We start from the raw sequence: 12,660 nt of genomic DNA, 5'->3' as shown, positions 1-12,660 counted from the left end.
CATAACCAAATATTTACCTTTAGCCTCTGGGCTCCTTGTAGTTGCTTTTAATAACCTTTATTTACTTCTTTTTGCCAGCTACAGTGTTTATATCATGATGGCTCATGCTTGGTTATGTGTTGGACCTAAGGACCACAGACAGCCACGTCCTAAACTTGGCCACGCTTGCAGAACATATGGGGGGTGGAGCACAAAATTAAATACTAAGCACATGTTGGTTTGTGTAGAGCTGAGTTTTTAAGCATGCAAACTGAAATCAGAAACTGAATTGTGTGCGTTTGAGGAAAAAAAGTCTTTACAAAAACGGAAAGAACAACTTTTTGTAATTTGTATGTTTAAAGCCGTCCTTATGCAACATTGCAAAAAGATGGTAATTGAGCTTACTATCCTCCACCCACTCCATTCGCAGCCCACTAACTTTTCCCAGATGTGTATGTCAATGCACCATGGGTAGCACGAGTTAAATTTAAACGGGTGTGCAGCAGCCTGAATAGAGCTCTGCTGAGTATGCACTACCTAGGAGGGGCTTTCTTCTTTAATCTTACTCAGGGCTACAGAGAGAAGCCAAAATCCATCACACCACTCATTCAGGGAAATTCGAGTGCAATGGTTTAAAGCAAATACAGACGAACTCTACTAAGGGCTTTAGTGAACCTCAAAATACCAGTGTCTGCTTTAAACGTGAATAATATGATAATCTATGCAGTTCAGTGCAAAGTTTCCCTTATGTCGCCAGGCGTGTTTAGCTTATGTAAATGAAATCTTCTGTTTGTCTGTATTCTGCATGAGATGGGTGCCCTATTCTGCCACGGTGCAGGGTTTTGTCATGCAGAATTACGTTTGCACTATCTGCCTCTCAGTGCTGTGTGTCACCGCTTTTGGCACTAGTACATGAATCCCAGCAAACCAGTGACAAAAATGAGCAAATAATATCCCAGACGGGAATCTAGTGTGGGTGTCGTGCAAATAGAAAGGTTAAGAGTGAATCATACCGGTAGCTTCCCAAGAACACAGGAGGAGATGCAGGAGAAAATGGGAAAATAAACTCTGTCGGGAGGTATAATGATTGGTTGTAAAACTCTTTTGAGGACCGCGTTTTATGAGCGTTTGTAAAAATCCACCAGAACTTGAAAAGGGTCCCATTCAGTGCGAAAGTTAACGAGAGGTGGGACGCAATGAACAAAGGACCCGGTCCTCGCCCAGTGCTCTTTCCCACACCCGCCTGCGGGCAACTGAAGGGGAAAATACGTTACGGTCAACTGATGAGTTATGCTTCAAACATGTGCTGGTCATCTCGTGTAAAGATGTGAGGCAGTTTCTGCACTCTTACTTGAGGCATCTATTTGAAAGAATGTAGGGTCTCATCTCTAGTGACCTCTGACCCCTCAATCAGGTGACTGTAGGGCCAGGCACAAGATTGAGACATACTATTCAACTTTATTTCTGTATATTACTGATAGGTTTGTACCAGACTTTGAAGACTTGTAATAGTTGTTTGGTTTAGCTGTACAATAGTTGTACAATTATTTCTTAAATTGAGATTTATACTGAATAAATAAGCTTTCCATTGATGTATGGTTTGTTAGAATAGGACAATATTTGGCCGAGATACGACTATTTGAACATCTGGAATCTGAGGGTGCAAAAAACATTTAAAGTTGTCCAAATGAAGCCCTTAGCAACACATCTTACTAATGATAAATATTTTTTTATATATATTTACAGTAGTAAATGCACAAAATATCTTTATGAAACATGATCTTTACTTACCGTAATATCCTAATGATTTTTGGCCTAAAAAATATCATTTTGATTTATACCATGTATTGTTGGCTATTGTTTGCAAATAATTGCATGCTTTTGTTGCTTTATTTGATGTTGGTTAGGGCTGCACAATATCAAAATATTGCATATGCATATTGCAATGTGTATTGCAACAGCTTGCAGTAACCGAATTATTTTAATACTCCAAAAGGTATTAAAAAATAATGTGATTATAATTAGATTTCGACAATATTATGACTACACATCATGTAAACACAAAACTTTGATAAAAATGTGATTAAGCTCATAATCGTAGCAAGCATATAATCATATCAAAACATGTGAAGTATGATGATGTAATTTGCAATAAGTGGGCATGTAAGCACTTTATTGCATTGCATATTGTATGTCACATTATTTAGCAAGTTATCGTATGTTGCTGTGCTCTTCAATATTGTATGAACTTTATAATTTAGGCTGCATTTACACTGTCACAAAAAATTGGATTTAGTGCTCACACCTGACTCAGATCGGATATTGCTGCATTTGTGTAAACACAAAAAACTTACTGAGATCTGTTTTTCCTATACGATCTTAGTCACTTCCAAATGGGGATTTTCGGATACGTATCGGATATTGCAGACATCCGAATTGCGTCTAAACACATATATCCGATTCAGCTTGATTATGACATCAGTGTTACATGATGGATTGCGCTGAACGTCATCATTGGCTGCAATGACAGCGCAAAATAAAGAGCATTAAAGCCAAATATTAGGAAGTTAAGGATCACAACAACTGCAGTATTCAGGACAGAACGACTTGCCCATTTTATGAGCAACTGGAGTGAATTTTGGGCGATAAACCTAGCTGCCGACCCCTCAAAGTTCTCAACAGTTTTTCTGAAGGCAATCATTAACAATGGCCTTTACTTTAAATAAGTGATGATCATATTAACGTTAGACAGCTAACACTATACCCAGTTAAGCTAGCATTCTGTCTGGGTGGGAGTTTAATGTAAACACGAACATCGAATATGAGGCGTATGTGTAAACAGGCAGGACAAAAAAATCTGATATGGTCAAAAGATCGGATCTGTGCATTAAGATTTAAAGTGTAAATGCAGCCTTAAGGGGGTCGCACATCGGACTAGAAGCATCGCGCCATGAATCTAAAAACAGAACACATTATTTTCTATGAGTGTACACACAATGGCAATGACTGTCGCCGTTTGTCCACTGTGACTCTGGACATTGTTCAAATCCCTCTCACATAGTTTATCATTAAATAACATCATATTTGACCCAAATCGGTAGCGATTAACATTGGCTGCTAACGCATATTTAGCATTTTAAAGTAGACGCTATCTGACTAAGCTCGCACTATTTAATGTGCACTTCTGGTGATACCTCCGAGTTGTCCACAACGCAGCACTTCTCGTCTGGTGTGCGACCCACGGTATTGTATGTATTATCATATGCTTCTCTTATACGAATACTCTAACATTAAAAACATACCGGAACACAATTGTTGCCTTTATTTAACCTGTAGACGTTGTCTGGTTGGCACTGAGCCATTTACTTTCCACTAGAAATGTCTGGAACAGGCAGCTGAGCTGCTCTTTGATCAGTGAGCTGAATGTTTTTCCCCATCATGCCTCAGTGCTGTATTACTCTGTCAGTAGTAGATTGAGTTCAGTGACTAAGTAGCTTTCTTACTCTTGAGCCCTTACACTTTCAGAATCTACTTCAACAGATTTGTCTGGATATGCTGGGTCCATGCCGATACCAGTCTGGACTGGTCACTGGCAGCCAGAATGACTGGAAAATCCACTGGTTTCTGCCAAGCACCCTAAAAAAAATCTATTTTTCTAGCTTCCATCCTTTCCAAGTTTTGGATCAACTTAAATTAATGTCCTCCTAGTACCTAAGATTTTGAACCGAAAGTGTTCTGTTAGGTGTTCAAATTCCTCTCATGAGAAGGATTGAGGAGGGTGGACATTTGGAGAGAAACTTCACTCCTAATAAAGACCAGAAGCAGGAACACTTCAATGTGTTTTCTATCAAGAGACTTGCAGTTGTGGCTGAAATTCCAGTACATAATAAAAGTCTGTCTGGACTTGATGAAAATAATCAGGCTGCCAGAGAGTTAAACTACGAACAACTGCTTTGATGACAATTCAGGAGCTTTGTAAATGCATTTTTAAAGTAGAATGGAGAGTAATTGAACAGAAGGTGGTGTTTTTTGAGTGTTACTTCTTGAGAACCCATGCTGGGCACAGTGGGTAGGGGCTTGAACTTGTACCAAGATCTGCATCTTGTATCTGCAGCGAATGGCCTGGCTATGGTTTGTAGTTCACAGATTCAGGACATAGTTGTGTAAGTCAAAGTTTAAACCACTTTATCCATTCATTATCATTTTAAGGTTGCATCCATTGTCGTTCATATGGGGCATTTCACTGTGGCACTTGCCATCCATTATCTATTTTGGGAGAAATGTATGCCTCTGCACTGCAATACCATGTATAGGGCGCACTCATATTGGGGCGCACTCACTATCCAAACCACGCCTAAGTGCGTTTAACCCCCAAAGCCTGGTTCGTTTGACTAGTTTGATCGCTCTGTACCAAACCTGGGCACGGTTTGGTTAATCGCGCTTGGCCCGCTTGCAGAGGTGGGCACAATGTGGCGCAAATCATGCCAGAGCACTGTGCACCATCATAAAAACTTTCATAAAAACCTTAGGATGCAAGCAGCATGTTTATTTGAAGTGGCATAAGCATTGTATCGACTAAGCAATATGGTGGTGAGAGGGCTGTGTGTCATTGGGTCCCAAACAAAGCCACAAATGTAAAATTACCATGGGCTCCAGTGTTGAGAGAGGGCTTTACTTTTTGTATTCTTCAAAACAATCCCATCCTAGTGGTGAAAACGTGCTCTGGCACGGATTGATAAAAGACCAGTGTGAGTGCAAACCTATGGGGATGGGGATACAATTGCACTCGGGCACGGTTCAAGGCAACCATCCCTAATGTGAGTGCCCCCCAAGGCACTGTTGCCTTGAACCGTGCACAAACACGATTGTCCTCCCTCCCCAGGCTTTTGGGGGCAAACACGCTCGGGTGCGGTTTGGATAGTCGTAAGGTACTTGATCTCTTAATCTGTGTGTTACCAGTAGCATGAACTTCTACCAGTACTTATCAAACACGTAGCTACCTGTACATGAATCTCTACTACATACTTTCAACAAAAACTGTTGTGTTGCATTAGTTGAGGTTATGTTTTTGTAATGCAACAAGATGCCTGATAAAACATCTTGCATTATAGTCTGCTGAGCATCTGCTAGGGGTATGAAACACCTTATTACATTTGTGTGCTTATCCTCATCCATAAATTTTATGTAAAGGTTTAAATTTATCAATTTCTTTGCCATGCAAGAAAGTCTAGGAAATAAACCCTTGTTTGTTCTTATGAGTCATGCTGTGTCATTAGAGGATGAAGCTTTCAATTGAAATAAATTATAATGTTCTCCTTTAATCCGCCCTTCAAATGCATAAAGTACTAACGGTCATCATTTTTGTTTATTACTCCTGCAGAAGAGGTTGACTACAGCGACTTTGGCACCAGCACTCTGACCCGCAAAAAGAAGCCTGTGGTTACTCTTCGCAACGACCTGAACCGCAAGCGTCCTCACATCCGCATTGGCATGCCTCAGGACTTCCGCCCTGTGTCATCCATTATCGACGTGGACATCCTTCCTGAATCCCATCGGAGAGTCCGGCTCTATCGACACGGCTCGGACAAACCTCTTGGCTTCTACATCCGTGACGGCACTAGCGTCCGTGTAACACCCCACGGCTTGGAAAAGGTCCCGGGTATTTTCATATCCCGTATGGTACCTGGAGGCCTGGCTGAGAGCACAGGGCTCCTGGCTGTCAACGATGAGGTCCTGGAGGTCAACGGCATCGAAGTGACCGGGAAAACGCTGGACCAGGTCACGGACATGATGATCGCAAACAGTCATAACCTTATCGTGACCGTGAAGCCAGTAAACCAGCGCAACAACGTGGTGCGGAGCAGCCGAATCTCGGGCAGCTCGGGTCAGTCGTCCGACAGCAGCGGTTCAGTGGGCTACCCTGCCATGACCGTACCCACCGGTGCCACCGCCCTCAGTCACGGTTACGGCCCAGAAGATCTGGAGAGCGACGAGGAGTCGGACATTGTAATCGAGAGCAACATCAAGCGGCCATCCCGACGCTCCAATGCCTCGGTAGCATCGACAGCATCCCGGACCCACGCTCAAACAGCCACGCTGGCTCCGCCCAGTCCCCCTACACGGCCCCAAACGAGACCCCCGTCCACCGTGTCTACAGCTTCTTTCCACTCTCAGCAGAGCTATAATGGCACGCCGCATAACAGTTTGAGTTATAAGCTTCACAAGGACCTTAACCTCCAGCACCACCCCTACCACATCAGCAACCCCACCATGCGAGATAGCAACGGCAGCCTACACAAAATCCTCAGCAGCCTGAGGACAGACCCCCGTCACAGCCTGGCTTTACCCAAAGGGGGGGTGGAGGAGGATGGCACGGTCATCACTCTATAATACACACACCGTAAAATCTGGCATCCCAGAGACTTGACATTTTTCAGCCTGGGACATCAGACTCGACTTTGAACCTCACCGAACTTTAAGGGTTTTGTAAAATGAATAATTTAACAGAAACGCTATCTGGAAATTTTACTCTTTTTAAATGTTTGCTATCAATGTGTTATGATGTCAAAAACGCATCCGGATTAGTGGCGACCTTCTTTTTTCCACGCCACTTGTTTTATGTCTTTAAGTTCTTGTTTATTTGTTTAATTTTAATCATGTTATCTAAATGTCTCGTGGGACCATTAGGTTTAGTCCTGTGTGTGTGATGTCATATTTTGTTTACAATACTTAAACAGTACCCTGGTATATTCATAAATGCAAAAATGAATTAACACCTGATCTTTTAGTTTGTCCTGCCTGAGCTGTAAGATGGTGACTATTATGAATTTCCTACAATTATTATTTCTGCTGTATAATACAACAGATTCCCTTAAATATCTACTATTAAATCCACATTATGGAATATTACTGAGATTTTCAGATCTTGGGAGATCATAAAAGATGTCTTTATCATCTGCTGTAATCATATATGTAATTAAATGTTGACTTTTGGTAGGTTTAAGTCACCACATATAGGCATTTGACACTTTGATCTCTTCATAAAGACCTCCGGTATCCAGTGGAATGCGAGGCATGCGCTTTGCCCCGTTTGTAGGCCGCACACATTTTTTCTGTCACCTCACTGTTAATGAACCCCCACCTCTGACCTCTGATGTCCACACAGCTAAACCCACTGAAGATCTTTGCAGCTCTCTGGTAATGCAGGCATTGACCATTTATATGCCCAGTCAAACCTAATGTATTAAATGGGCAGTCTTAAGTCATCCTCTTTGAATTGGGAACAACTATGTTTTAAAGTTTTGTTTTGTTTTAAAGATGCTCATTTTTTGTTTTCTCACAAATCTGTGGAATGCTTTTGTGTATAATTGATACCACTGTGGACATACCTTTGCTTTTATGTTGACTGCATTGTTATTGGGTTGTCAAACAATGACGTACCTATATCCAGCATTTTTGTGCCTTATTGCCCCTCTCTGTTTGGATGTGACCACTGGAAATCTAATCTTTATTACGTTTAATGTAAGTAAAGCAAGGGAATGGAGGAACACGTGCACGTTAGAGTCGCCATCTGCTGGACGCTTTTTGAAACGCGTCTCTTTCTCTGTAATCAAGTTTTGCTTTATTGTATTACATTTTTGTGTTTATTTGTACGTCTTTGTTTTAAAATTGCATACATGTGATAAAAATTCCACCCAAAATGAACCGGATTACTAAAGCAATAGGTACGACAGTGTTTTATCGTGAGTCGTGATATGGCATCAAGGACATTTTCAGGGTCAATTTTGTGTTTTGATAATGTCTCACGCTGTGTTCTTATTTCATGCCGACTGTAAAATGTATGCTTGGATTTTTATTTGGTAAGATTAAATCTATCATGTTCAGTGTGTGAAAATCCTCTTGAGGGTTCAACATAAGTTTTTAGCCCTTTCAATACAAAAATAAGTGGAACATGTGAATATTGTCTATATGTTTTTTTTACACTGATGTCAAACTTTTTAAGAAAATATAATAAAAATTTGAAATGGACACAGCACTTTGTTTTATTTCCATGTTGCGTTCGCTTATAAGTTTATGAAATTATATTGAATATGCATATTATATTAAATGCGAATTTATTTGAAGAGTTAATGTAATAAATACGTTTTATATTGTATTAAGTTTTTAAAATAAAGGACTTTTATTCGTTCTGTAATGTCACATGACCAAGTCTTTTCTGATTGGCTTATCAACCCGCGCATGCGCGCACGTATGCCTGCGTTTACTTCCATATAAACAAGAAAAGTCTTTGCAGTCGCTGAGGAGGAGAGAAACATGGAGTATCGTTTTGACAGGCCAGCGGTGGTGCTGTCACCGCTGGAGGAGTCCAGTGCGGAGGTGAGCAGAGACAGCGGTATCGTGTCGCAGAGCGCCAGCAGCTTGTCTATGCTAAGTGAAGCCCTGAGCAGCGGTACAGTGTCACAGAGCCCGAGCTTCGGAGCTGCGGTGGCCCAGAGCCCGAGCTCAGCCGCGGGAGAAGGTCGGGATCAGAGCGAGCCGGAGCAAGCACAGGACGACGAGCTCCTGAGACACACAGCCATCGCCTACTCCTCGTATATCAGAGCCAATGCTGAAGAGGAGGTAAAGTTTCAGTCGTTTATAGTCATGCGGTATTGTCTGTGCACCCGAGCTTAACTCTTTAAGCGTGACAAGGCTCATGTAAAGACCCTGTTGTCTCTACTACACTGGTGTTTGAAAGAGTTAACAGAACACATACAGCTTTATGAAAGCTTATGATTTTCTGTCAGGAGTCATATTTTGCCCCTTAACATGATGTGCACATGAAAATATCCTGCAGTATGCTATACTTCTGTATTTGCTATGCTTAACTGTAGCAAAATAAACCAAACATTGGTAACTATTAAAGTATACTACATTATCAGGTATACTACAGAGTTGATTAATTCAATATAGTTTACTATGGGGCAGTTTCCCGGACAGGGATTAGATTTATCGTAGACTAAAATAAGAGCTGTCCAAACTGAAAACAACTTGCACTGACATATCTTAAAATACATCAGTGCCCTTTGTTTTACCTCAATATTTACACAAGTAATGTTAGTAAGGCATGTTTGATAAAACTATATATATTTCATCATGAAACTGAGGCCTAGTCCTGGTTTAAGATAATCCCTCACCAGGAAACCACCCCTATATATGTGACCTTGGACCACAAAACCTGTCACAAGGGTCATTTTTTTAAAGGTTTATACATCATCTGAAAACTGAATAAATAATTGATGTATGGTTTGTTGGGATATGACAATATTTGCTCGAGATACGAGTATTTGAAAATCTGCAATCTGAGGGTGCAAAAAATCTAAATATTGAGAAAATCACCTTTAATATGGTCCAAATGAAGTCCTTTGCAACACATATTAACAATGATAAATACATTTTTATATATTTACGGTGGGAAATAAGAACATTTTCAGGGCTCAACATAAAAACAAATGTTTCGGGCCAGTGGTTCTGGTTTTCACTTGCCCTGCCAAAATTTTCACTGGCCCCACCAAAAAAATAAATAAACAGATTTTAGGTAACATATTTAAAATAGTTATTCAACTGTCAAATATAATTATATAAATATGACTTTTATTCGTCATTTTTTTAAGATAATTGTCCATTTAAAATGTAAATTCTTAAATTTCAAAACTTTTTCAACAAAAAAAGGCTTGCGACTTGTCACCTGGAAACTGACAGCAAACTGCAAAACATTTAATAATTTATTTTTCGTGTTTTCCCTAAATAAATGTCTTCCAAGATGTAAAAAATATGTTTTGGTTTAGCCTCGTAATTAGAGGTCACCGCCGCTTTAACAACGTTTTGCTCTACCAGCTGACGTAAAACGCAACATTGTCCACAAAAAATAATAATATAGAAGAAACCCCATGACATTGCTGAGAAGTTACCTTTTGCAACACTTAAATGTGTCTCGATGGTAACATTGCATAAGAACACATACAGACATACGAAGGCCACAGGCAGAAAATATATTTTAATGACTGAGGGCGAAGCACTGGCCCTATCAGGCAAGTGACAATACTTTTTACTGGCCCGAGCATCTCACACGCTGGCCCCAGGCCACCGGGCAGTCCTTTATGTTGAGCCCAACATATAATCTTTACTCATATTCTAATAATTTTTTGACCCATATAATGTAAATGGTTTTGTGGTCCAGGGTCACTTATACAGTAGTAGGGGAAAGCGGGACACAAACTAACGCGGGGTTAATTGTACATTAACAAAATGTTGTAATTACTATAATATATGACAAGTTTCCTATTGTAAATACTAAAGTATATTGTACTACATAATTGTTTCATGTGGGGTGTTTGATGGTGTGTCATTATTTATATTACAGGCGCTATGCTTGGAGAAAAGTCTGGAGGAAATGCTAACGAGAGTTGATGAGTTTGTTGGGATGCTTGATATGGTAAGATCAATAGAGTCTCCAATGATGACCACTTGTGATTTTTTTTTGTTCATTGTATTCATTGCCAAGTTTCACATAGCTATGCACAGGACAAATAGGCTTAGCATCAAAATGACATGTTAATATAGGAAATAATGAAGAAAGATACATCACACACACGTGCTGCTTATATATGCAGTGAACAACAAGTATTTGATTTAGTACAAAACATTTTTTAAACCAGATAAATGCTCCGCCCATTATATTGGATCTTAAATAATTCATGTTATAAAAAGTTTTTAACATCCTTCTCTCTTCAACTTTATGCATTTTAAGGTGTTCATATAAAAGATCAGCAAATATTTTATTTTATTTGATCCTGTCTGTGAAATTCAGGCTAAAGTCTCATAATCTAATTTTGAGATAAGGAGCATCAAAGTTTGATTTCACATCTTTGACATGACCTTACTCAGTCAATAAAAAAGATATCAAGCTTATATTTTAACAGTGTTCTTTACATTTAAATCACAAATGCAAAGTTGTGTCACATTTATAAAGCATGAGTAACATTATTATGTTTATATCTTAAACCTTTGAACAGATTCGAAATGACACCTCTCAGGTCGTAAATGAGAACCTACCACAGATTCAAAGAAAATCTGAAGAGATGAGAGAGATTTACAGAAAAATCGACAAACTTGAGGTACTTAATTTTAACAGTGTCTGAATCTAAGTGATTCATTTGTTAAATTTCTTAACTTTACTACTGTACTGTATTTCCAGGCATTTGTCAAAATGGTTGGAGTCAATGTTAATGCGATGGAAGAACAAGTAACCCAAGTTGAAGGTGAAGTTGGAACGTTACCCGGTGCCTTCAAAAAGATCTTTCGCACAATGAGCATGCCAGGATTTTTAAATGTAAGCAAACACATTACCTGCTGTTTTTTCAGTAATATTACTAAAATAGCAAACTGAACTGAACAAATTATTTTCCTTTTTTTTTTCAGAAACCTGCTAGTCCAAAGCGGCAATCACAAAGGCAACAAGAGCTTCCTAGTGTATTTAGGACGGAAGATTATTTTAAACCTCAGTCTGAGCAGTAAAAGAGAGACTCTTTATAAAGCACTTATCAACGCCAACATCAGCAGTGCTGCCTGCTTTCAGATGCACCCAGCTGGGATCACAAACACAAACATTTCACAGTCACTTTATCGTCAGATTATTCAAATGAATCCTGATCAATGCCAAGTGTTATTTTAGTAGTCTGTTTAATGGCAGCTAGTTTTATAACCAACAGAAGCTTTGGTTTTTATTTTATTTTGTTCAAAGTGCCTCCAAGAAGTCTGACAATGTTTCTAAAATGAGAAAGCATGCTTGTGAATGTCAGAACATTAGTTGAAATGTTTTGATGTTTTTTTTACACAAACTTGTATATAGATTTAAAACGTTATAATTTTTTGCCCTTGATCTTTTCTTCCAATGCTTGATATCTTTTTGCACTACTTTCACTGTTGCTTTAATGATCTATTTATCTTAATAAGGTCTAATATCAGTGTCTGGCACATGATATTTAATTATTAATATAACCTGTGTAAACTACTCTGGGTTATTATTACAGTATAGCATTTAGTGACACTTCTCAGCCAAACAATGTCATCACAACAAATCTTGTTGGCCGTGGACAATTTACTTTTATACCTAATGTCCACTGACAACTATATGATGATGATACATGATGATGATATTTGTGACAAATGATTGATTGTTTGTAATAAATTTCATAAAGTGGCTGAACAGTACTAATATTAAAGTCTTTGTGTGTGTCTGATGCATTTTATGCATCTACTGTATATAGGTTATAGAAAGGATCTTACAGTGTGTAGGCCAGTCTATGGTGTAGGCCTGTAATCGGTATTGGCAAATTAAAGCATTGTTTAAAAACAGCATTACATGATCAGCAAAACAACAACACAACACTTTGAAAAGAAGTAAAAAGCAAAACTATCAGTATATGTATGTTACTGACATTTTATATCGGTGGCATCTCTACTTTGTAGAATACTCATTTTAGGTTTTCCTTTTGTTAAAACTAATCCTTGAACTTGGGAAAAAAATGTTTCTAAAAACTAATCATTGAACTTGGGGAAAAAAATTTTCTATCAAGTTAAGTTTAACTTAAAGCCAACAGTGTTAAAGGGGACATAAAATCTGACTTTTTCCATGTTTAA

General features: G+C 39.0%; 2 protein-coding genes across 2 annotated transcripts in view; both read left to right on the top strand.

Moving 5' to 3' along the window:
- The window catches only part of pard6gb (par-6 family cell polarity regulator gamma b), a 50,470-nt gene extending 42,463 nt beyond the window's left edge, over window positions 1–8,007 (top strand). The window contains exon 3 of the mRNA XM_065294135.2: window positions 5,360–8,007. Coding sequence (XP_065150207.1) covers window positions 5,360–6,369 — 1,010 coding nt within the window. The 3' untranslated portion in view covers window positions 6,370–8,007. The remainder of the gene's footprint in view (window positions 1–5,359) is intronic.
- Window positions 8,008–8,231: 224 nt separating this feature from the next.
- bloc1s4 (biogenesis of lysosomal organelles complex-1, subunit 4, cappuccino) lies at window positions 8,232–12,221 on the top strand. The gene is made up of 5 exons (XM_065294423.1): window positions 8,232–8,598; window positions 10,382–10,453; window positions 11,034–11,135; window positions 11,216–11,350; window positions 11,440–12,221. Exons 1-5 carry the CDS (start codon window positions 8,293–8,295, stop codon window positions 11,533–11,535), a joined length of 711 nt encoding a protein of 236 aa, XP_065150495.1. The 5' UTR covers window positions 8,232–8,292; the 3' UTR covers window positions 11,536–12,221.
- Window positions 12,222–12,660: the final 439 nt, after the last annotated feature.

The sequence above is a fragment of the Paramisgurnus dabryanus genome, chromosome 19, assembly GCF_030506205.2.
Source record: "Paramisgurnus dabryanus chromosome 19, PD_genome_1.1, whole genome shotgun sequence".
Classification (NCBI taxonomy): domain Eukaryota; kingdom Metazoa; phylum Chordata; class Actinopteri; order Cypriniformes; family Cobitidae; genus Paramisgurnus; species Paramisgurnus dabryanus.
Note: the sequence above shows the minus strand (reverse complement) of the source record. Positions and strands in the feature narration are given on the sequence as shown.

What these genes read in the sequence shown, in the direction of transcription:
- bloc1s4 (XM_065294423.1), top strand. Translation starts at nt 8,293, where the DNA reads ATGGAGTATCGTTTTGACAGGCCAGCGGTGGTGCTGTCACCGCTGGAG. An exon ending in GAGCCAATGCTGAAGAGGAG is followed by an intron (nt 8,599 to 10,381) that starts GTAAAGTTTCAG and finishes TTTATATTACAG; the next exon opens with GCGCTATGCTTGGAGAAAAG. An exon ending in GCATGCCAGGATTTTTAAAT is followed by an intron (nt 11,351 to 11,439) that starts GTAAGCAAACAC and finishes TTTTTTTTTCAG; the next exon opens with AAACCTGCTAGTCCAAAGCG.